The sequence below is a fragment of the Pelmatolapia mariae genome, linkage group LG16_19 (genome assembly GCF_036321145.2).
Source record: "Pelmatolapia mariae isolate MD_Pm_ZW linkage group LG16_19, Pm_UMD_F_2, whole genome shotgun sequence".
NCBI lineage: Eukaryota > Metazoa > Chordata > Actinopteri > Cichliformes > Cichlidae > Pelmatolapia > Pelmatolapia mariae.
Window position 1 is genome coordinate 3843325 of NC_086241.1, and position 22145 is coordinate 3865469.

Sequence of the window (22145 nt, forward strand, 5' to 3'; positions counted from 1 at the left end):
GCAGCCACTGACAGCTATATCGCAGGTCACCTTCTGTGGTCTTGCTGTTTCGCAGATTTTTTTTTTTGTGTGTGCAATTTTGCATGTTTTTCTTTCTTTCTTTCTTTGCTTTTTTGTTTTTTAATAGCGCATTGTGTTCTGCATCCTGATTGGCTGTAGACCATTGTCAATCAATCTCGTGCCGCGTCTCAGTCGTGTACAGTACAGAATGCGTTGTCAAATTTACATAAATCTTCGATCACTATCAGACTCTGAAGTTCTATACTGTATGTTTGTAAGTTTTCTCCCCAGTAAACACAACATTTTCGACGAAACATCATCACCTGCGGGTGCCTTTGGTTTCATTCTATAATACTGGACTTATTTTTCTTTCTAAGGTTTGAACTTTGAGAGTGTTTAAACAAGAGAGAAAAGTGTGAAAATGTCCATGCCTGTCTGAGAAAAGTGTATAAAGTGTGTAGTGAGGGGTTTTACAGCCTTAAAACATCTATAATAATTGTAAAAAATAAAGTTGGCTACTTCGTGGATTTCGCTTATCGCGGGTTATTTATAGAACGCAACTCCCGTGATAAACGAGTGACCACTGTACACAAGAGTTACCAACTTTAGAGTGTGTCCATGGGTTTGGCCATCACAATGGGAATTCTAAATATCATGGTACTTTAGGCCTCTGATCACTTCTTTAATGTCCCATAAGGTCAAACTTTCATAAAATGTATTTTATCTTTAAAACTCTGCTTAAAATTCCACTGTCTTTGTGTGTATTTGCAACATTTAGAAAAAATTAGGCGGATACAATTCAGAATCACTTCAAATTTTTTTACAGTGGCGTAAAAAGTTTTTGCTCCTTCCTGATTTCTTATTTTTTTGTATGTTTGTCACATTTAAATGTTCCAGATAATGAAACAAATGTAAATATTAGACAAAGATAACACAATGAAACACAAAATGCTGCTTCTAAATTAAGGTTTTATGATTAAGGGAAAAAATCCAAACCTGGCCCTGTGTGAAAATGTAATTGGCCCCTAAACCTAATAACTGGTTGGGCCACCCTTGGCAGCAACATCTGCACAGAAATGTTTGCGATACCTGTCAATGAGTCTTTTACAGCACTGTGGAGGAATTTTGGCCCACTCAGCTTTGCAGAATTGTCGTAATTGGACTCAGGTCAGGGATTCGGGTCATAGGTGTCATGGTCTGGGTGAGTGCTGGAACTCTTCTGCGTGCCAGTGATTGAGTTCCAGCACTCAATCACCGGCATGCCTAGGGGTGGAGTCGCCGTATATCCTTGTCATCGCTACACCTGCGAGTAATTAGGCTGCAGGCTTTTTATGATCAGCGTTCTCAAGCACTCACCACCAGAACATCTGCTAACTCACATTGGTGAAGGCTTCTAGAATCAATGAAGAAACCTAGTCATAGTTATTCCTGTGCTAACGTTATTTTCTGTCCTCACAGTAATCCACTGGATGTCGCTGCTCCCCACTGCGACACCTGCCGCTTAATCCGCTGGTCAACTCGCAGATCCTCCGCACCTCTTTACCTGCCTGCCCACCTGCCCGGCCTCAGATATTAATGGAGTTATTATCTGGACTCAACTGTTTTTGCACCGGGATCACTTATCCCCTCCACGCCTCATGTCCTCCTGCACAAAAGTAAGACCGGTTACATTTCACCATTTACGCACAGGAGTAACGGATGGAACACCTCCTAACACCTGTCTCCCTCATTACAGTGACTTTGAATTTTTTGCCTCGTAATTCCTCTCTGGCTACGTCTCATGGTTCCTGCTCTGGTGTTGGGTTCCCTTCTTTGGTCCACGACAGCCCCAAGCCTCCATCACGGACCTCACCACCCAGTTAACCTAGTGATTAACCAGTGCCTCGCTTTCAGCTCATGTTCTTTAGCCTGTTAGAGTCTGAAGTCTCTTTCACAGTGTGTCAATGAAGCGTAGGAATGTGTCCCCACAGAATAATAGTGTGTTTTCATTCATAGTGCCTTCGAAGAAGAAGTGGTGATAATTCCCATAGCATTGCAGCTGAATGCTCACTCACAGTGTTTTTTATAGAAGTTCAGTTTAAAATCTTTCCTCGCCTAAGTCGCTCACTCTTAGTTCATAGTGGATGTGTTTGATGTGTTTTGCATCCTTATACATTTAGTGTTTCCTTTCGATTACTGTAATAAAGTTTACTTTGCTCTTGGGCCCTGCGTCTCTGAGTGGTGTCCGCACCTGAGTCGTGACAATAGGTGGACTTGCTGCCGTGTTCTCAATCATTGTGCTTCTGCAGAACCCAAGTGCTCTTCAGCTTGAGGTTACAAACATCTGGCCGGACATTCTCCTTCAGGATTTTTTGGTAGACAGCAGAATTCATGGTTTCATTTAAGACCTGCAAGTCTTACAGGCCCTGAGGCAGGAAGACAGCCCCAGAACATCACACTACCACCACCATATTTCACTACTGGTATGATGTTCATTTTCAGAAATGCTGTGTTACATTGATGCCAGATGTGATGGGGCACACACCTTCCAAAAAGTTTTGTCTCATCAGTTCACAGAGTGGCTTTGATCACAGTGGGAAGGAAAAACTTCCTCCAAGCACAAAGTAACCTGCAGCACAACCAGGCTTATCTGCTGTGAGTGGTCGGGGGTGATGGGAGCAAGGCAGGACAAAGACATACTGTGGAAGCGAGCCAGAGATTAATAATGACTAAGGATTAAATGCAGAGTGCTGTATAAACACATAGTTTAGACGAAACACTCAGACCCCAGCAGCCTCAACCAATTGCAGCATGACAAAGAAACAATTCAGGGTCAAATGTCTAAATCTCACATTATAGTTTGCGCAAAAATATTATGTCACATTTGACCTCTGATATTACTTTTACATTTCACATCTGCCTTACTGTCAAGTCCACCTCAAAATGCATTATATATAAAAAGCAAAATGTATTCATGGTAAGTTATTTACAAATCAAATTTACAAATCAATACCTGTTACCATATACCTTTTCCTACATAATGTTGGTGTTGGGAGGTTGGCTTGTAATCGGAAGGTTGCTGGTTCGAGCCCTGGCTTGGACAGTCTCGGTCATTGTGTCCTTGGGCAAGACACTTCACCCGTTGCCTACTGGTGGACAGAGGGCCTGGTGGCGCCAGTGTCCGGCAGCTTCGCCTCTGCCAGTGTGCCCCAGGGTGGCTGTGGCTACAATGTAGCTTGCCATCACCAGTGTGTGAATGGGTGGATGACTGGATGTCTAAAGCGCTTTGGGCTCCTTAGGGACTGGTAAAGCGCTATACAAATACAGACCATTTACCATTTACCATATATGTATTATGGATGGATTATCTCAGTTGTTCTCCTGACTAAAGTTTGGTCTGTTTACAGCATCCTGCCATGCCCTCAACCCTAACCACTGGGAACCGTCACAGTAACTTTAATCGAGTTGAAAAAAGTTGGCATTCATCCTCCAGCTTCACTGTGTTTATGTTATGCTAATACAGCCGTGTCGCTAGCGATCACGTAGCACATCATTATATACCAGCTAGTCCAACTTCAGTAACGCTGCAAACATCACTGCTGTTTAGTTTTCTGTCTTTATTTATGATGGAAGTGATAGCAGAGCTGTACGTTTTAAACTTTTCAGAAATCTCCCCGTCAGAACATGGTATGTCATGTTTAGTTGGAAACTAAAGCTAAAGCTAACTTCCTGCTAACTTTTAACTCCAATAAATGTAATAAATTCTGTTTTCATGGATGCCTGGATTTAAACTTTATTGTTACACCTGGTAAAGCAGCAACGCTGATCATTTTATTAAAGATGAAGTAATTTAGACAGTTTTTAACTCTCAGTGATGCCACAGTGTTTGTTTGACTTTGGGACTTGATTACTCCAAGTCCGTGAGGCTCCTGACTACTGTAACCGTACTGCTCCGACAATCCATCAAGCGGTGCGGCTTCGTAGCTTACCAAAGTCGTACTAAAACATTTTTTGAGCGCTGTGTATCACATAAAATCAGTTTGAGGTCAGTAAGCACAACCAGAATTCATACATAAAGCGTACCGATTATAAGGCGCACTGTCAATTTTTGAGAAAATAAAAGTATTTTAAGTGTGCCTTATAGTGCGAAAAATATGGTAGTTACTGCTATGTCCAGTTGGTTAGCCATCACCAGTTTGTTTGTATCTGGAAGTCCCACAGGATATTAATTTGGTTGGTAATTCTCAACCACTCATTTGACATCGAGACTTCCAGGCCATACTCGGTATAGATGTTGCTGTTTACTATGTCGGCCACTTGGTTATGGCCTTCCATGTATGTCCTGACTCTTGCACCCTGCTGTTATGTGCTAGATTGTCTCAGCGTCTTCTTTACACAGCCTGAACCTGGGGTCTTGCCTGGTGTGGTAGACCCCAGCATCTACTGATCTTGTGCTTAGGGCTTGCTACTGTGCTGCCATGATTAGTGCCTCTGTGCTGTCTTTCAGTCCAGCTTTGTCCAGTCACTGGTAGGATTTCCCTACTATTAATACAAATAAATGAATACATGTCAAAACTAAACTTGTATCAAATAAATCTTTTTGATACCTTGTTGCACATAAAAAGGCTTCACAGATAACAATAATAAAAGTGGTAATAATTATAACAACATAATCTTTCAACACCTTTGCAACACTTAGACAGTAAGATGTTAACTATGTTAAACATAAAAACAAACCAACATAAGTGAAAAGTAAATAAAAGAGTTAAAAGACTAAAATTAAGCACCTAGGATAGGAGTAGTAAAATTAATGACTAAGATATGATTCTACAGCAATGAAAAGTATATCAGAGCTCAAGAACAGAAGATGGGGAAGTTGTTATCTCTAGAGTCCAGAGTCTACCTGGCTATATCTCAAAGCTACAATAAAACACTTGTGATAACTAGATGCCAATAATAATAATTATGTAACAATGTAATAAAAAGGAAAACTATTGCTGTTAAATAGCTCGGCTACACTCGAAAAATATCAGTTGTTCTGTTTTTGAGCCACAATGAAGAAGTTGTTGTGGGTCTTTTGTCTGTACATTTTTTGTCTCTGTAGTTGTCAGAGCAGTGAGGTGAATGGAAGGGAGGACTTCATGCTTCTTGCAGGGCCTCTGACAAAGCAGGTGGTCAGAAGCTCAGACAGAAGCATAAATGATGCCTTTGACTGCAGTCATCCCGTTCCTCCTGGCTCTAAGCAGTACTTTGAGTACCTGCAGAGCAGAGGGGTGACCCACTTCAAAGTACCGCTGTCATGGGCTCAACTTCTTCCTACAGGCCACCCCAGCCAGCCCCAGCAGGCTGTGGTTAGATGTTACCAGACCCTGCTGAAACAGCTGCTGGAAGCAGGTCTTCAGCCTCTGGTCATCCTTCATGGATGGACAGTTCCAGAGTCTCTGCAATCAAGGTATGGAGGCTGGGAGAGCCAGGAGCTGGCACAGATGTTTCAGCAGTATGCAGAGTTTGCCTTCCAAGAGTTTGCAGCACTTGCACACTCATGGGTGACACTGGATGGTGTTTGGCATGACGGGCAGCCTGCACATGCTCCCAGTTTTCTGCAGAACATCCTTCAACTCAACAAGAACATTTACCAGATGTACCATCAACACTTTCCTGACAAGGGTGAGTCAAATCAACAGGAAAAAGTGAAGATTAAAGACAAAAGTGACGTCACTAAATTTATGCTTTCAGAATTATTCTGTGGTGAATACTTTTTTGTATTTCTCTGAGCATTGAGTTTACTTAAAGTATTGTTTATAAGCAAGAGTCTTGAGAAATAACCTGTAAAAATAAATCATATTTTATAACCAAGTGAGGTTGATAAAATCATTCAGCACATGTTCAGCTGTTCCCAATAGTAAAAGAGCCTTTCATGCTTGCATATTTACAGGCAGACGTCTGTCACTGGGACTGAGAACTAAGGATGTGGCTTCTCTCTCCCACATTAAAGCTTCAACAAGTGTAAGTTTTTTTTTCTTTTATCTATACATAATCTATACAATAATATATGTATAGTCAGAATTTCACCTCCTTGCATGATTTTTATTTAGGATCCTAATAATGTTTTCTCTGTTTAATATTATTTTGGCAATAATCAGTTAATCAATCTATCAATGTATTTATAAGCACATTTAAAACCAACACAGATCAAACACACACAAAGAACAAAACAAAAGAGTCTAGAGCTAGAGAGTAAAAATGTGTTTTCAAACGAGTTTTAAAAATGTCAAGTGTTGGAGAGATCCTAACTTCAAGAGGCAGACTGTTCCAAAGTTTGGGCGCAGCAATCATAACAGCCCGGTCTCCTCTGTTTTTTAGCCTGCTTCTGGGGTCAACTAGAAGCAAGATATCAGCTGACCTGAGAATTCTATTTGGAGTATTTTTAGTTAACAGATCAGAGAGGTATGACGGAGCTAATCCATTTAGAGATTTAAAAACAAGCAATAAAATCTTAAATTCAATTCTACAACATACTGGAAGCCAGTGTAAATGAGCCAAGACTAGGGAAATATGGTCATGTTCATGAGTGCCTGTCAAGAGTCGGGCTGCAGCATTCTGAACTAGCTCAAGACAAGAGAGCAGAGCCTGGCTGATACCAAAATAAAGACTGTTACAGTAGTCAAGCCTGGATGAAATAAATGCATGTATCACTTTCTCGAAGTCAGCATATGACAAAATGTTCTTAGTTTTTGCAAGGACCCTGAGCTGGAAAAAGCTGGCTTTTACAACAGAATTTATTTGTTTCTCAAATAAAAAGCTGCTATCAAAGAACACTCCCAGATTCTCTGCAAAGGGATTTCTGGACTTTTCCAGAGGACCAAGGTCAACCTTAAGAGAAAAGCGAGGGTCAGAAGGTCCAAATGTTTACATTTTTTTTTTTAATGCAAACCACAATTTAATGTCATCAAGGCAGTCTAGCAAAACTTTTAGAGAGTCCGTAGAATTCTTTTTAAGAGCAAAGTAAATTTGAGAATCACTGGCATAACAGTGAAATGAGATTCCATGTTTCTTGAAAATAGAGCCTAATGGGAGCATGTAATGGGAAAAGAGTACTGGGCCCAGAATAGATCCTTGAGGGACCCCACATGGGGGGGTCCCTCAAGGATCCCTCGAGAACAAAACCCTCGGGGTCCCTCGAGGACAAAACATTTTTTCCATTTTAAAACTGAAAATTAAAACTGTATGCCACTTAGAGTCAAAATTATGCATAATGTGCACATTAACTGGCTGTTGTGAAATCATATTTGTTTCTTGTAGACGATTTTTCTTTTTTATTAAACTATTTCTAACCAATCAAATAATTATTAACAATTATAATAATTATTAAATTTAATAAATAAATTGTTAAATCTGTAGTTAAATTTGTAATTATTATCCAATTTTTAATTTATTTTTAATTTTGGTTTTGTTGAAGGCATTCAACACCTCTTTACACCACACACTCTAGTGACAAGAAAGTAACAAGAACAGCAGCACTAACATACCTGAGGTTAATCATTCCCAAAGGAAATTGGAATCATTGTCACCAAACCTGGAACTACTGATTGCTGCTATATGGATTTTAAATGGTCACATAATTATATACTTTTTTTGTTTGTTTCAAAGATGATTGATTTGTATTTGTATTTATTTAAAGGATGAAAATGGCAACATAAGTCCCCCTAATCACCTTAAAATATATAAAAAATGATGATATAATGGTTCAAAAATGTTAAAAACAACAATTTCCTACAAAAATGGAGCATTACATTCAGTCGTGTAAAAAAAAAAGGAAAGGTTTACTATAATACATTTCACATTAAGTCTCTTCTCATTATGTCCCATCTCAGAATGACGTGTGACGACCTGATGTTGTGTATCTCCTGTTTTGAACAGATGGATTTCTTGTCAGTGCACATTGACTACAACTGTGCCATCTCTTCAGAGTTTAAAAATGAACTGAGGAACTTACAGGTACAGTAACTGTAATAGGATGGATTTTTTTTAAATGTTGCATTTAACATTTTGTTGATACAGCAAAGCTACATATGTTTCATTTTATGTTGTAGATTTTGAGCAAGAACTTGCCTATCCTGATTTACAAGATGAGTGCTCATGATTGTTCTCCCAATGATTACCAGCTTCTTGGAGATTTCCTGAATGGTACATTTTTATTACAGCTTTTTGACTATGCAAATATAAGATATTAATAATTAATTAAAACTAATTTCCCATAATAGACATGAGAACAATACCTCATTTTATGAATGTGCAGCTGTATATATAAAAGAAACAATACGACTTTCCAGTGGCTGTCTTAGTAGAGATTTGTGTTTTTGTCTACATGAAATTCGTACTCATGGTGCCTAATAAACCAGTTACCAAGAACATACCAAATGAATATGTATACTTCATACATTTAATGTTAAATGTTTCTGTGAATATAACATCACTTAATAATGTGTACAGTGTACATCCTGTCAAAAAATGGCGTTGTAAAACAGCTATCTGAAGATATTACGGGATGGCAGAATAAAGAAAAACCAAAGGCCACAACATCTGGGCAAATCCTCTGGTGTTGTTAACCAAACAGAATACATTAAGATAAAGTTCTAGATTTTGGGAGTGTTATCGTGTCATGGAATCTTCTTGTTATGGGCCAGTGATGTTATATAAGGCACCTGTAGACTTAGCTTTTGCTTACGACTTGTGCTCACTATTTTTCAGTAACAGTGAATACATATTGTTACTAAAACAGCTAATAGAGCCCTGGTGTGTCAAAGAAACAGCAAGTGGGTTTTTATTTATAATTAAAGAGGATTATTTCTAGATTTAGTTAAATAAAATTCCTTACATAAACTAACCGAAGTATTGCGAAAATCACAAATAAACTGATTAAATATAGAAAATTTTATTTTAAGAGTAATATATTTTTAAAGATAAGTTATTTATCATCAATCATAAAACAATTCATATTTCTTGAACACAACACAGGCTTGATGGAGAATGGCCTGAATATTGTGGGATGTGACATGAAGGACATGTTAGGCAAGCTGAACACGGAAGATGCTCTGGTCAAGTAAGAGTTCATTTTCTGATTTATATGTACTGGAATTCTGTTTTTTTTTTTTTTCTTATTTGATTAAAAATTTGCTTATATTTTTCATGTCTCTCTCTTTCCAAAAGTCCTGGCATTTCACACCACACCAGGATGACAGGGTTAAGAAACAGTTATCAGACTGTGTGGGATAAATTTAAGTCCCAGACCACAGCAGAACGAGATCTTTTCCTTCAGGAATCATTCCCCTCTGGCTTCCAGTGGGCCTCCTCCAGCGTATCCTTTAAAGTTGAAGGTGGCTGGTCAGAAGGCGGGAAAGGAGAGACTATTTGGGACCGGTTTGGTCATGAGGGCTTGGCCTTTGCAAATCAGACAGCTGACCTAGCTTGTGACAGTTACCGTAAGGTAGATTATGATGTCTACCTTCTGCGAGGTCTTCAGGTCAACACCTACCAGTTTTCCATCTCTTGGGCCCGTATTTTCCCCACAGGGTACCGACAGAGCCAATCAGAAAAAGGAGCTCAATACTATGACCAGCTGATAAATGCTCTCATTGCATCTGGCATACAACCCATTGTCACTCTGTACCACTGGGATCTGCCTCAAGCACTCCAGAATTATGGTGGATGGACCAATCCCTCCATTGTAGAGGCCTTCAAAGACTATGCAGACTTCTGCTTCTCCAGGTTTGGAGACAGAGTCAAGATCTGGAACACATTCAATAGTCCCTGGGTAGTGAGCCATGCCGGGTATGGTACTGGTGTGCATGCCCCAGGAGTAAAGGACTATGTGGAATCTTCCTATCAGGTGAGAGTGATGTTATTACAATACTGCAATTACACACTTTAGTATAAGTGTTATCATTGCACTAATGTACTTAACATTTGATTTTGCATTATCAGGTCACTCACAATATTCTCAAGTCCCATGCTGAGGCCTGGCATGTCTATAATGACAATTACAGGAAAACACAAGGAGGAAAAGTGGGCATTGCCTTGAACTCTGACTGGGCTGAGCCCAGTGACCCTGCCAAACCTGAAGACGTAGCAGCTGCAGACCGTTACCTGCAGTTTATGCTGGGCTGGTTTGCACATCCCATATTTGTAGACGGAGATTATCCTGCAATACTCAAAGATCAGGTGGAACAGAAGAAAAAAGCATGCCCTGACTCTGTACCAGCAAAGCTCCCAGTTTTCACTCCCACAGAGAGCCAGAGGATACTTGGTACTGCTGACTTTTTTGGTTTAAATCACTATACTTCTCGGCTGGTCAGCAACAGTAATGGTGGGTGCACCCCTGGTCCCGACGGTGTTGGTGACTTCCATGCAACTGTGGACCCCACATGGAGTTCCACAGCTTCTGACTGGATCTATCCTGTTCCTTGGGGACTTAGAAGGCTCCTAAACTACATTTCAACAGAATACCTGAATGTTAACAAAGTGCCTATATACATAACAGGAAATGGGATGCCAACAGATTACAGTGTTGACAGTCTCACTGACACCAGCAGAACGGACTACATGAGAAGTTACATCAATGAGGCCCTGAAAGGTTAGTGTTGGGGATTTTTGTGATCTGAAGTCATTATTTTTAGAGAGAGTTAAAATAATTAAAATATTAATTTTGTTTTTGTATGTTCATTTTGTAGCAACACTCACAGATGGAGTGGATGTGCAGCGATTCACAGTGCAGTCACTCATGGATGGATTTGAGGCAAACCAAGGCTACAGCCAAAGATTTGGTCTTCACTATGTCAACTTTGAAGTGGGATCCAGACCAAGGACCCCAAAGCAATCTGCATATTTGTACGCTGAGATTATCGAGCAAAACGGTTTCAGTTCACAAAAAAGTAAGAAGTTTAAAGCTGCAGAAAGGCCATTAACTCGACGTTTAGCTGCCTTACCACCCTCAGAAGTTCCATCTCAGGCAAAGGTAGTTTGGGAGAAATTCTCTTCACAGTCAAACTTTGATAGACAAATGTACCATTATGGCACTTTTCCTGAAGGCTTCAGTTGGGGAATTTCTTCTTCGGCCTACCAAATTGAAGGTGGCTGGAATGCTGATGGCAAAGGTCCTAGTATATGGGATACATTCACTCAGACAACTAACACTATTCCTGATAACGCAAATGGCAATGTAGCCTGTGACAGTTACAGCAGACTTAATGAAGATCTCTACATGCTGCGGGCTCTGAGGGTGAAGTCATACAGATTCTCTTTGTCCTGGTCCAGGATCTTTCCTGATGGCACACGTAAGTCCCTCAACCAGAAAGGCGTTGACTACTACAACAGACTCATTGATGGTCTTATAGCGTACAATATCGAACCCATGGTAACACTGTACCACTGGGACCTTCCTGAAGCTTTGCAAAAGGTCAATGGCTGGGAAAATGCAGAGATGATTGACTTTTTTAATGACTATTGCGACTTCTGCTTTGCTACTTTTGGTGACAGAGTGAAATTCTGGATAACCATTAACCAGCCTCAGACAATTGCATGGTCTGGATATGGACTTGGAAATATGCCACCAAATGTTGTGGACCCAGGATATAGACCATACATAGTTGCACACAACCTCATTAAAGCTCATGCCAAGGCCTACCATACATATGATGACAAGTATCGTCAGTCCCAGGGTGGTCTAATTTCCATTGCCCTCAACGCTGATTGGTTTGAACCTGCTGATGTCAACATAGTCCGTGAAGTGGCGACTGCTGACCGGGCGATGCAGTTCCAACTGGGATGGTTTGCACATCCTATTTTTAAGAATGGTGACTATCCTGATGCACTGAAGTGGCAAGTTGGGAACAAAAGTGAAATCCAAGGTCTTCCACAGTCAAGACTTCCTTCCTTTACTGAAGAAGAAAAGAACTCCATCAAGGGAACCGCTGATGTATTCTGTGTAAATCATTACACTACAAGGGTAGTGAGCTATTTTACAGCTGCGCTTCAACCTCACTCCTATGAATGGGACCGAGACATGAGAGAAGCAGAGGAACCCAGTTCACCAACTACAGCCATTCCTAACCAAAAAGCTGTGGCCTGGGGCTTGAGGAGACTCCTCAACTGGATCAAGGAGGAGTATGGTGATCCAGAGATTTACATTACTGAGAATGGAGCAGCAGTAGAATGGGATGACTTTGAAAGAGTAATGTTTTATAAGACCTATATCGATGAGGCTCTCAAAGGTGCAGTAATATAAGAATATTTCAGAAGCTATTCAACATTTGCCACAACTGCTATGACTGGTTGTTCATCTATTTTGTATGTATGTGTTTGCATTCGTGTTTACATTACAGCCTATGACGTTGATGGTGTGCGGTTGCAAGGATACACAGCAACAGCTTTTATGGATTCTTTTGAGTGGCTGTATGGGTACAAATTTCTATTTGGTCTGCACCACGTGGACTTCACAAACCCAGATCGTCCAAGAACACCAAAGTACTCAGCTCATTACTATTACAACATCATAAAGGATAATGGTTTCCCCTTGCCAGATGATGAGCAGATGCTTTATGGTCACTTCCGAGAGGATTTCATGTGGAGTACTGCTTCAGCATCGTACCAAGTAACTTATACTTTTACTGCAATTTTACTTTTACTCAATACTGTCTTGCTTCCCTTGTTTTCATCTCTTTAAATTATTGTTTTACATTTATTGTGTCCAGATTGAAGGAGGATGGAGGGCAGATGGAAAAGGTCTAAGCATCTGGGACAAGTTCGCTCACAGTCCTACCAAAATATTAAATGATGACAATGGGGACATAGCCTGTGACAGTTACAATAAAATAGAAGAGGATGTTGCGATATTAAAGCAGCTGAAAGTAAGCCATTATCGTTTCTCCTTATCCTGGTCGAGAGTCCTTCCTGATGGCACCATTAATAACATTAACGAGGCTGGAATCAAGTACTACCAAAGACTTTTGGACGCACTGCATGCTGCAAATATCCAGCCACAGGTATGTATAATTGTATTAATTTCCCTGTGTGCCATAAAAGATACATGTATTAGATTTAGTAAGATAGTTATTTTCCTTTCCTTTCCTTTCCTTTCCTTTCCTTTCCTTTCCCTTCCTTTCCTTTCCTTTCCTTTCCCCTTCAGGTTACTCTGTACCACTGGGATCTGCCGCAAGCTATAGAGGATTATGGAGGCTTTTTGAATGAGAACTTTATTAAGCTTTTCACGGACTATGCTGACCTCATGTTTGACCGTCTTGGTGACAAGGTGAAAATTTGGATCACCTTTAATGAACCGATCATGACAGCCAACCATGGATATGGCTTTGGAAGCTTTGCCCCAGGTATGGTTTAAGTCAGGAATCTCCGACTCCAGGTCTCAAGGGCCGGTGTCCTGCAAGATTTAGATATCACCCTGGAACACACCGGAAACAAATGATTAGTTCGTTACCAGGCCTCTGGAGGACTTCAAGACATGTTGAGGAAGTCATTTAGCCATTTAAATCAGCTGGGTTAGATCAAGGACACATCTAAAACCTGCAGGACACGGGCTTTTGAGGCCTGGAGTTGGACACCCCTGGTTTAAGTAATGCTTTGCATCTAATACTACATTGGTATTAACCAAGTTCTATAAGTGCTACAGAGTGATATAGTGTTAAAGAAAAAATGTTAAATTGTTGTGAAGGTAAATATCTGACTGTTTTGAAACAAGCTGTAATCTTTATAGCAGTTCTTCAAATTTCTAAACCATAGTGAAAAAAAGCAAACAAACATGACACATTTGCTGCCTATATGCTCTGTTTTTTTTTTTTTTATCACCAGGGATCAGTTCAGGTCCAGACACTCTGCCCTACATTGTTGGTCACAACCTGCTTAAAGCCCATGCTGAGGCCTGGCATCTCTACAATGACAAGTACAGGGCCAAACAGAATGGCATAATCTCCATCACGGTCAACTCTGACTGGTCTGAACCCAGGAATCCTTATAGGCAGGAGGACTATGACGCTGCAAGGCGTGTGGTGGAGGTATGCCAATTCTTCTCAGATTTGATAAAGGAAAAATTGACAGCAGTTAGTTTCAAATGACTATTATGTTTCTCTCTGTGCAGTTCTACCTAGGCTGGTTTGCCCATCCCATATTTAATGGTGACTACAGTGAAATTATGAAGAAAAGAATACGTGACCGAAGTCTAGCTGCTGGTCTACCACAGTCTCGGTATTACGAAGGCTATTATTAAATCACAAAAAGCTAATTCTGTTCACAAAACATTTCTCCTACTGAAAACACTACTTCCATATGAACAGAATCAACTTTTTGGGATTTCCTTATCTGGATGATTGAGCATCCATCAAAATGCTGTTATTAAATATTTAAAATTTTGTATTTGATTTTCTAAACAACTTTATAGTAGAATAATTTAACTCATATACTTAAAGTCTACTAAAATTAGTAAGTAAGTCTGGTTTTACTTCAATTCTCCAGGTTGCCTGAGTTCACTCCAGAGGAGATTAAGAGAATTAAGGGCACTCATGACTTCTTTGGACTCAACCATTACACATCTGTGCTGGCATTCCCTGTGGACCACGGAGATGCTCCAAGCATTGAGGCAGATAAGTAAGAAGTTAACATTTGAAAAATAAATGTCTTCTGGGACTACTTCTTCTGAACAGCTTCACTTTTTTATTCTGTACTTCTTTTAACTTTGTCCCCTGCAGGGGTGTGGTGGCAGTTTCTGATCGTACCTGGCTGGATACAGGCTCCTCCTGGCTAAAGATCGCACCATTTGGTATCCGCAGATTGCTGAACTTCATTAAGAATGAATATGGAAATCCACCAATTATAATCACTGAGAATGGAGTTTCAGAGCAGGGGACTGTTGATCTAAATGATGTTCACAGGATCTACTACTATGACCAATACATCAATGAGGTGTTGAAAGGTATCAAAGCTTCTCCTTATATGAAATCTAAAGCCACAAGTGTCCTGGAGGGGAAAGTAATGTTTTGTGTGTAATATGGATGCTTAAAAATTGTTCTGCTCTTTCTCTAAAAGAAAGAAGAATTTTAGGCATATGAAGGCACTTATTTTCTCTTCACAGCTTACTTGCTTGACGGTGTGGATGTGCGTGGTTACACAGCGTGGTCACTTATGGACAACCTAGAGTGGACTGCTGGCTTCTCAGAGAGATTTGGTCTGTTCTACGTTAATCGCACAGACCCTAATCTTCCTCGAGTGCCCAAGAGCTCTGTTAACTTCTACACCAAAATGATTAAGTGCAATGGATTCCCCGACCCTGAATCAGGGCATGAGTGCCTGAACCCATAGTCTGAAGGTAAAGTGATAAAAGATTTGCTCAGATTCCTACTTTGAATGATAGACCTTTAAATTAAATGTTCAAATAAATATCTTTTCAGCAGGTTAGTCTATTTCCTAAGCCATGCAACAGTTAAAATAAAGGTTGGATTTACAGTTACTATCTGCAAATGTTCACAAACAATATGACAGCATTGTTTTCACTGTCTCTCTGCACCAACAGCTGCACCACCAGTCAACATTAACAGCGTGAAATTCCTTGGTCTGGATCCCTCTACCAATGGTGCTGAGACTGGACTTTACACCACATGACTGTTGCAGTAGTAGGGATGATTTGTGTTTCTGTTTTCTTCTTTAAGATGAAAAAAAAAAGTCCAAGAATAGTGAACATGGGGCAGTATCGAATGGAGTGAAAACTGTAACTGCCAATAAGATGATGTGCAGTGTAGCCCCCTGTAAACAGTATTTGATTGCAGACCCTTAAAAACTGAACAATACTTGAACTCCTAGGCTCATCAGACATAGTATGTGTAAGATGTCTTATAACTAAAATTGTAATTTTGTCATGATTTAGTCAGTTATTAAATCCTTGTACATCATGTATCATTTGCTTGACCACTGCTGCAACATGAACACTTGAGAATCCAACAAGATTATTAAAAGTGTCATTTTATCCTGTACTCAAAAAATAAAAGTGATTTTTGTAATAAAAAAACAATTTTCCAGTTATAGTATAGGATGCATAATAAGCCTCGTATTTGAATAATGTTTTTGTATATGTTTATGAAACAATCAAATTTATCAAATAAAACACTGTAAACAATAATCCAGTGAATTATGTCATAATTGTTGTTAAATGTAAGTACCTTCTTCATCTTCAGATTTTTTGTCTTCACTTTTTTGTACAGTGATAAGCAGTTTTTGATGCTGATACCTTGAAGTGATTAAAATTAGAATGTAAATCTAAACAATATATCCATCATCCATCATGTCCTGTGCTGGCCAACAATGCCATGTGCAGTATTTAGGCTAAATAATGATCAGTGTTGTAGGTTGATTCATTTGTTAATGAAAGTCTAAAACTGTGTTTAAACATTTGTTATTTAGCTATAAATCCAGTGGCCTCTTAAATCTCTTAAATCTTTTCAGTTTTTTACTTCAATACATTTGACTTCAGTGGTCTTCAAAGTAGAGCAGTGTTTCACAAACAAGGAGCAGAGTAACGCACTTTAAATCGTTCTTGTTAAAGAGACCTGATGAGAGTAAGTGTCAGGGTACTGTATCTGCTTAGTTGGTGACTCCTTACAAACTAACCAGCAGAGAGCCCTCACCCACCACCCTTAAATTAGGGCAGCAGACTGTGAGGAGGAGGAGGAAATAGCTGAGGTCTGCCAGCCTCGACCTCCATCATTCCAAAGACGTCCTCATCGACCAGTAAACCGTCGCTATCAGTGTGATGAGCCTGGCCACATGACTGCCCAACACCAACCGTGAAGACCAGAGCCACTCAGCCACAGGGAAACAACAGTGGAGTTGTCTAGTGAGGTGGCCACATTCCAGCTGCCTGCCCCCCTCCAAGAACAATGCACCCTGGTTGGCCAACTCTGTCACGTCAAAGGACTCTATCTGCACAGCTGTATTGATGACCAGCCTTGCCATCTCTGGTAGACACAGGATCCACCATTTCTCTGTGATGACCTGGTGTACCCCCAGGCACATTTGGCCCACTTGCAGTATGAGTTCTGGCTCGCCAACATCCACGAGCAGTGCATCATTGACCTTGATTTGCTGACCTGCTGGAGGGCCTGTGTTGACACATCGAAGCCAGTCATAACCCTCGGCACAGAGAACTTGTCTCTCAAGTGTGGCTAGAGGAAGAAAAAGGACAGACAAGCCAGTTACCAGGCAGCTGCCGCCCAACCAACACCACCCGTGTCCCTATATCACCACTGCTCACCTCAGCCCCAACATCTGGGTCTGATAACCCTCCCTCTACTGAAATAACCCAAGCTGTCCATGACCTATGGCAACACAGCAATGCAGGCCTCACCACTGACCAGCATCACTGGTTAAGGTGCCTCCTAGACACGTGAGCTGCCAGTGACAAAGACTGCAGACAGACAGGGTTGGTCCATCACAGCTTTGACACCAGCTCTGCTTAGCCCCTCCGCCTCTCCACCAACTGCCCTTCACAAAATGGCTGCACTGACCAGGTTTCCTTAACTTTGCTCTTTAACTTCAAACACCCAGAAGGTCAGGTGGCCTGCTGGTTGGAAGTACTAGGAGCACCACCTAAGAGCGGACAGATGTGAGGCCATAGATCTTCCGTATTGATCTTATACATAAGCTTCATTTGACTAGAATTTAATTTATGGATGGTATGATGGAATGATGGATTTCAGTATTCAAGAAATTTATTGTTGCTGATTCAATATGTTGATACAAGTTCTTCAAATGAAATAAACCTTCCATTTTGTATAACATGTTCTAGATTTTTTAGCCCTTTCTCACACCACAATGAATTTTTCTTTTTTTTTCAGACAAATATCAGGTTTGTGTTGGTTGGGCATCCTTAAAACAAAAGAACTTATCATGGACTTCAGACAGCACAGACAGATCCACTCCCTGTCATGAACTGAAGGTTCACTCAAGGAATGGACCTAAATGCAGACACCAAAACACATAAAATAACTCTTTACAAGAAAGTTTATTTTGATAACAGAAAATGTTTAACAGTTTTCGATTTAGGTTAGTAATTGCCATGGGGAATAGTCCCAGAAAACTGGGTCACTAAAATGGTCATGGTGAGAGACAGAGGAACGGGAGGCAGGAAGTGAGAGATGTTTGCTGGTGAGTGATTTTCCTTAATTTGCAGGTCCTGGTTTGCAAGCTCTGAGAAGGGGAGGTCTGTGGGAATTTCCAGAGAGTCCGAGGTCTAATGGAAGGCCGGAGGGCAGGCAAACAGGCAAGCAGGCAGGGAGAAAAAACAGATATTGAGGTGAGTTTGAACCATACAAGCAACCACCTCGCTGTGGAGAGCTTAGCGAACAGGCGAGGGGAAGCAGGTTGCACAGGTTTATGAAGTGCAAGTGAGGTGCAGGAGGTCCCACCTAAAAAGGGGAGGACCAGTTGCCACAGGTGGAAAACCTCCCAGGCACTCCCACGGACCATGAAACTCCACTCTCATTATAAATGGAGAACGGGTGGAATCAGAAACCGACTGCTTGTTAACGAGAGCTGCTGAGGAGCATGCAGAAAAGACACCTAGGCCCTTTCTCAATTCTCAAGTACGCGATTTGTACAATTGGAACACCAGCGTACTTGATGATGTCACAGGTCCGGAACTTTTACTGCCATCCCCTCTTAATTTAACTGTGATTAATATGTTATGAAATACACTGAAATAAACCAAACATTAACATTTAGAAGTGATCTAAGTGACTTATATATCATGTTTAACCTGAGTAGTGAAAGGGGTTGAAAACGATGTGCCGGGAGTCCGCTGTTCTCGTCGGCTCTAGTGATCCTTGACCTCACGGTCTGCTATGGAGCTGGTGGGTAACAGACGTCTCCGAAAACGTCAGAGCACATTTGGAAATATATGATATCTTGATAAATCGAGCAGATATTTGAAGCTTACACAGCTACATTCTCGCTTGAAAATAAAGTTTATTTTGTGACCCAGAAAGAGTAATATTTAAAGGTTTTTAGCGGCGCTCCTCCGCCATTGCCGCGTTTGGGACAAAATGCATTCTGGGATATTTAGCTGTACCAAGTACACACAAGTCACCACCGATGCATGCTCGATAAAACCGGTGGAGCGAGAACACATCTGGGAATTTTTCGCGTTCTCAGCTTGATGCGTACTTTGAATTGGAACAGTACTTGGTCTCCGACTGATGACGTATCACGAGTACACGAGAATGCAAGTACGCACAAGTACGCATATTGAGACAGGCCCCTACTGTGTGTTAATGCCTACATCCTGTTGAGATGAGGTGGGTCACCCTGGAGATCAGATGTAGGCATCTTCACAGGTGTAAGCAAAGAAATGGTGTATGTTTGTTCCTGGATGTGTGGATTCCACACAAATGAGAAATGCCTGAAAAACAGGTATTTCTCTATAATTATTTTAGTCAGAGGTCATTGGCCTAAAAGCCGGCCTTTAAAGTTGCTGGTTTGACCCAGTGACCCATTCTTGAAAATACTGTAAGTAAAACTGTCAGGTGTGCAAAGGCAGGACCCAAACACAGTACTCTCGATATAGAACACAGTGCGTTTATTTACAGTGAAGTGATAACAAGATACAGATAAATCCCTGTGTGTGCTCCTGGTGAGTGTGTATTCCCGATTCCCGTGTGGTATCTTCTCCCAGTGTCCGTGGTCCGTGTTTCCACTCCCTTGGTGGCTATATACAATGTGCTCGCTTCATCTTCTCGTTTCCGCAACTCTCCTGGAAACCACAGAGTAACTTCCACACTGGCGGTAAACTCTCAAACATACAGTTGACTGCGAAACTGAAGAATTTTCTCACAACGATCCAGCGTTGACTGGAGCACAACAGCCACTCTGTTGAGTAGCTCCCAAGATGAGGCTGATCAGCAGCAGGTGTGTGTGATTATGCCTCAGGTGTCACGGTGGGAAGAACCACCCTTCAGGCCTGGATCCCAGGAAAACCAGGACACCAACACACGCGCACACACACATGTAAAAAGGGAAACAAGGGACATCAACACAATACACAACCATGGCAGGTCACGCGGCAAGGACCGTGCACCATGACAAAAACAAAATACAAAACTAACTCATGGAGCAGCTCAACAGTTTCAGAATAATGATGTACACTCAATTATGTAAATTAAGTGCTTCATTGATCCCTTCGGGAAATTGAGTAAGCAATGCATCAGAACAAAGTAGGTCATTCACTCAGACAATTCAAATAAATCAGTTCAAATAAATTTATTCCTTATCAAAATGTCACATCATGTTATTTTAGTAAAATGACAATAAAAGACCAGTGGAGGAATGAAATATACCACGCTGTGCAGCTCAGAACAAAGAAATATGTTTTATTGCACAAGCACATAAATGGTTTGCCTTCAGAATTTAAAACTGTGGCACTATTAATTACTCTGAACATACCTTTTAATGCCTCATTCATGTTACTGCTCATGTCTTCCATTCTCCTGGTGCCCCAACTGTAATCAGCTGGCCACTTAAGTCACTTAAAATTTAAAATTCAAGTATTCTGTAGGGGTTCATGAAATTTCCAAAACCCAAATGTGTAGAACAGATGCATTCAGGGAGTAAATTTCTGTTTGGACGTTACTCAGACCCTCTGGGCCACGCATTCATCAGTCGTAGCTGCTGTTGATTTGATGTTGCTGTTATACCAGGGTCATGATCACCAGTGCCATACTCACTGTGAGTCATCACCCAGGAACTCCTGCATGTGCTCCAGGCCTTGACCCTGTATTCAAACGGGAAGAAGCAGAAGTGTGCTCAGTTCTTGATGGCTTCAGCAGTGGAAACCCAGAATCTCAAGGCACCACACAGGACGTAATGGCCAATCAGGTGAGGCTCAGGGTTAACAGCTGCATGCAGACACAGACTACAGTGCTTGTGTGCTCTTTAATTGTGTTTCAGTAACAGTGCTTATGTACATTTTACTGAGTTTATTGTTCATGTACTATTAACATGTAAGCCTCCTGTAGTACTTTAATATAATTTCACTGATTTGGTAGGTTTGTGTGTAAGCCATTTAGGATAGCTCAAACAGGTTTGAATAAATTCTGATTTAAACTTTGTAAAGGTGTAGACTGAGGTGATGTTAACAATCCTTTAAAATTTGGCTTACATCCACTGAGGTCTTCAAGGTCAATAGATTGAGCTGAAATTCAACTAAACGCGGGATGCACAAAAAGGAGTGAAGAGGCTGAAGCTAACGCCACAAAACGGGCAAAACATTTTCCATTTATCTATGTAGTGCAGCGAGCACCGTCAGGGTAATAAATGTAATGAAGCGCTGTGAGGAGTATGCGCTGTGAGGTTGTTGACATCCCGCGTTTAGCTGCTGCTTCTTCTTCTGCCGCTAATTTAAAGGCGTTTTACCGCCACCTGCTGGGCTGGAGTGTGGACCATGACGGTTTTAAGGCCTGGATATTTTCTTAAAACAATCCTCGTGACATTTAAAAATCTGAACATCATTATCTCACCCATACTCTTTTGGAAAAGCTCTTCAAACATTAACTGAACACTACTTCTCTGAAAATCACTTTTCTGTACTACAAATATGGAGTAAGCCTTAGGGCTTTGGAGCGTGATGTCACGAGAGGGGGCGTGGCCATGATTTTTGGTTGAGGCACCATGTTTCTGGGCCAAACAAAGCGCTAGCGAAAGAGGAGTGAAAGCACACGGATAACAGCAGCTATGGTTCGTACTTGCTGTGCGGGTGGTTGTAATGTTAGATCGCACGACCGGCAAGGGAATAAGCTTGAAAATGGTTTATCTTTTCATTCTTTCCCCACCTGGAAGCAACATGAGGGAGCTCATGTATCGGATGTTACCAAAAGAAGTCGCTAGTCTGGATAGCAGCTGTGAGATGAGCTGATATCCAGTTCTCTTCCATCTCCAATTATCTGTTGGTGTGCTCCAGACATTTTCATTCCGGTAAGTTCTAAATATGTTCATATCACTCTTTATAGCCTATTAGTTTTATTTTCGATGCACTCTGAGGTCATAGCAAATTAGAACAAACATCCTAATGAGTGATTTTGCAGAACTACGTTCTATTTATAGAGTTGCTAATTATTTGG

At 40.9% G+C, this 22145-nt stretch overlaps 1 protein-coding gene across 1 annotated transcript; it reads left to right on the forward strand.

Moving 5' to 3' along the window:
• The first annotated feature begins 5033 nt into the window (after positions 1-5033).
• On the forward strand, positions 5034-15342 carry LOC134644304 (lactase/phlorizin hydrolase-like). The gene is made up of 16 exons (XM_063497213.1): positions 5034-5646; positions 5915-5985; positions 7900-7977; positions 8073-8166; positions 8998-9082; positions 9190-9868; positions 9964-10612; positions 10710-12248; positions 12360-12628; positions 12729-13019; positions 13163-13361; positions 13840-14042; positions 14126-14232; positions 14500-14631; positions 14733-14956; positions 15116-15342. The coding sequence occupies exons 1-16, from the start codon at positions 5034-5036 to the stop codon at positions 15340-15342; spliced, it is 5460 nt and encodes a 1819-aa protein (XP_063353283.1).
• The last annotated feature ends 6803 nt before the right edge of the window (positions 15343-22145 follow it).

Bases quoted from the DNA above. Each gene is read 5' to 3' on its own strand.
- LOC134644304 (XM_063497213.1), top strand. From the start codon at position 5,034: ATGAAGAAGTTGTTGTGGGTCTTTTGTCTGTACATTTTTTGTCTCTGT. The intron at 9,869-9,963 runs GTGAGAGTGATG...TTGCATTATCAG, and splicing joins ATGTGGAATCTTCCTATCAG to GTCACTCACAATATTCTCAA. The intron at 14,233-14,499 runs GTATTACGAAGG...TCAATTCTCCAG, and splicing joins GCTGGTCTACCACAGTCTCG to GTTGCCTGAGTTCACTCCAG.